The sequence below is a fragment of the Anarrhichthys ocellatus genome, unplaced genomic scaffold (genome assembly GCF_004355925.1).
Source record: "Anarrhichthys ocellatus isolate YVR2014 unplaced genomic scaffold, GSC_Weel_1.0 scaffold6766, whole genome shotgun sequence".
Taxonomy (NCBI): Eukaryota; Metazoa; Chordata; class Actinopteri; order Perciformes; family Anarhichadidae; genus Anarrhichthys; species Anarrhichthys ocellatus.
In genome coordinates this window covers 1-1,220 of record NW_022286740.1, presented here as the reverse complement: position 1 = coordinate 1,220, position 1,220 = coordinate 1, and the positions used below count along the sequence as shown (strand labels likewise).

Genomic DNA, 1,220 nt, shown 5'->3' with positions numbered 1-1,220 from the left:
TTAACTGAGCTCACGTTAACTGAGCAAACGTTAACTGAGCAAACGTTGACTGAGCTAACGTTGACTGAGCTAACATTAAAAAAGCGATAACTGAGCTAACGTTAACTGAGCTAACGTTCTGTGGTCGTGTGAATGGTACATCTCTAGTATTATTATCATTATTAGTAATATTAGTGGTAGTAGTGGGAGGAAGCTGGTTTAAAGTTGATACATCAGATTGATATCAGCTTAATTCTAGAGGAAGTGTCCATTATGGGAATATTTATACACGTGTTTTCCTGCAGTTATTAAAGAAGTTTCTTTACATTTAACAGGTGTTTTTTTGCTTTTGACCTCTTTGAATCACAGGAGTTTGTGGACGTGTATGCCGACTACATCCTGAACACGAGCGTGGAGAGTCAGTTCAAAGCCTTTAAGAAAGGTTTCCTGATGGTCACCAAAGAGTCTCCTCTGAAGTATTTGTTCAGACCGGAGGAAGTAGAGATGCTGATCTGTGGCAGCAGGGTGAGGAAACACAGCTTCATTTAAACGTTTCTTTATTGTAGATGTGTGATTTAGGATTAACGGAGGAATCTCTTTCACAGAAACTTGACTTTGAAGCTCTTGAAAAAACGACAGAATACGATGGAGGTTACAGCAAAGATAGTCAGATCATCAGGTGAGTCTCTTTTGTCCTCTCACACACTGCATGTTACTGAGCGATAACTGAGCTAACGTTGATTGAGCTAACGTTCTGTGGTCGTGTGAATGGTACATCTTTAGTATTATTATTAGTATTCGTAGTAGTAGGACGACACACTGATTTAATTTAACATTGTTTTTTTATTTTTTTATTTCCTGCTTACAGAGATTTCTGGGAAACGATTCACTCGTTTGGAGAAGAGCAGAAGAGGTTGTTTCTTCAGTTCACCACCGGCACAGACAGAGCGCCCGTCGGAGGGCTCGGCAAACTAAAAATGATCATCGCCAAGAACGGCTCCGACACAGACAGGTACTTCAGACAGATTATCAGATAAAGAACTCGTTCTACAACCAGCGACAGACGAGGACGCAGAGATTATAAGGTCCGATCTGTTCTTTGTGAAGGAGAATTCTCAGGAACACCTGGAGAGAATTTCTTTACTTTTGCAACAAACGTCCAGCTGAGCCAGGAAGCAACCTCCGGTTCTTTAATGTGAAGTCAAAGCTTCATGTGTTAAAGCTGCATTCTCTCTAGTGTC

General features: G+C 40.8%; 1 protein-coding gene across 1 annotated transcript in view; it reads left to right on the top strand.

The window, feature by feature from the left end:
- Positions 1–1,214, top strand: part of LOC116380310 (ubiquitin-protein ligase E3A-like) — a 2,676-nt gene extending 1,462 nt beyond the window's left edge. The window contains exons 2-4 of the mRNA XM_031842248.1: positions 349–504; positions 585–658; positions 848–1,214. Of these exons, the coding sequence (XP_031698108.1) occupies positions 349–504; positions 585–658; positions 848–1,016 (399 nt within the window). The 3' untranslated portion in view covers positions 1,017–1,214. The remainder of the gene's footprint in view (positions 1–348; positions 505–584; positions 659–847) is intronic.
- The last annotated feature ends 6 nt before the right edge of the window (positions 1,215–1,220 follow it).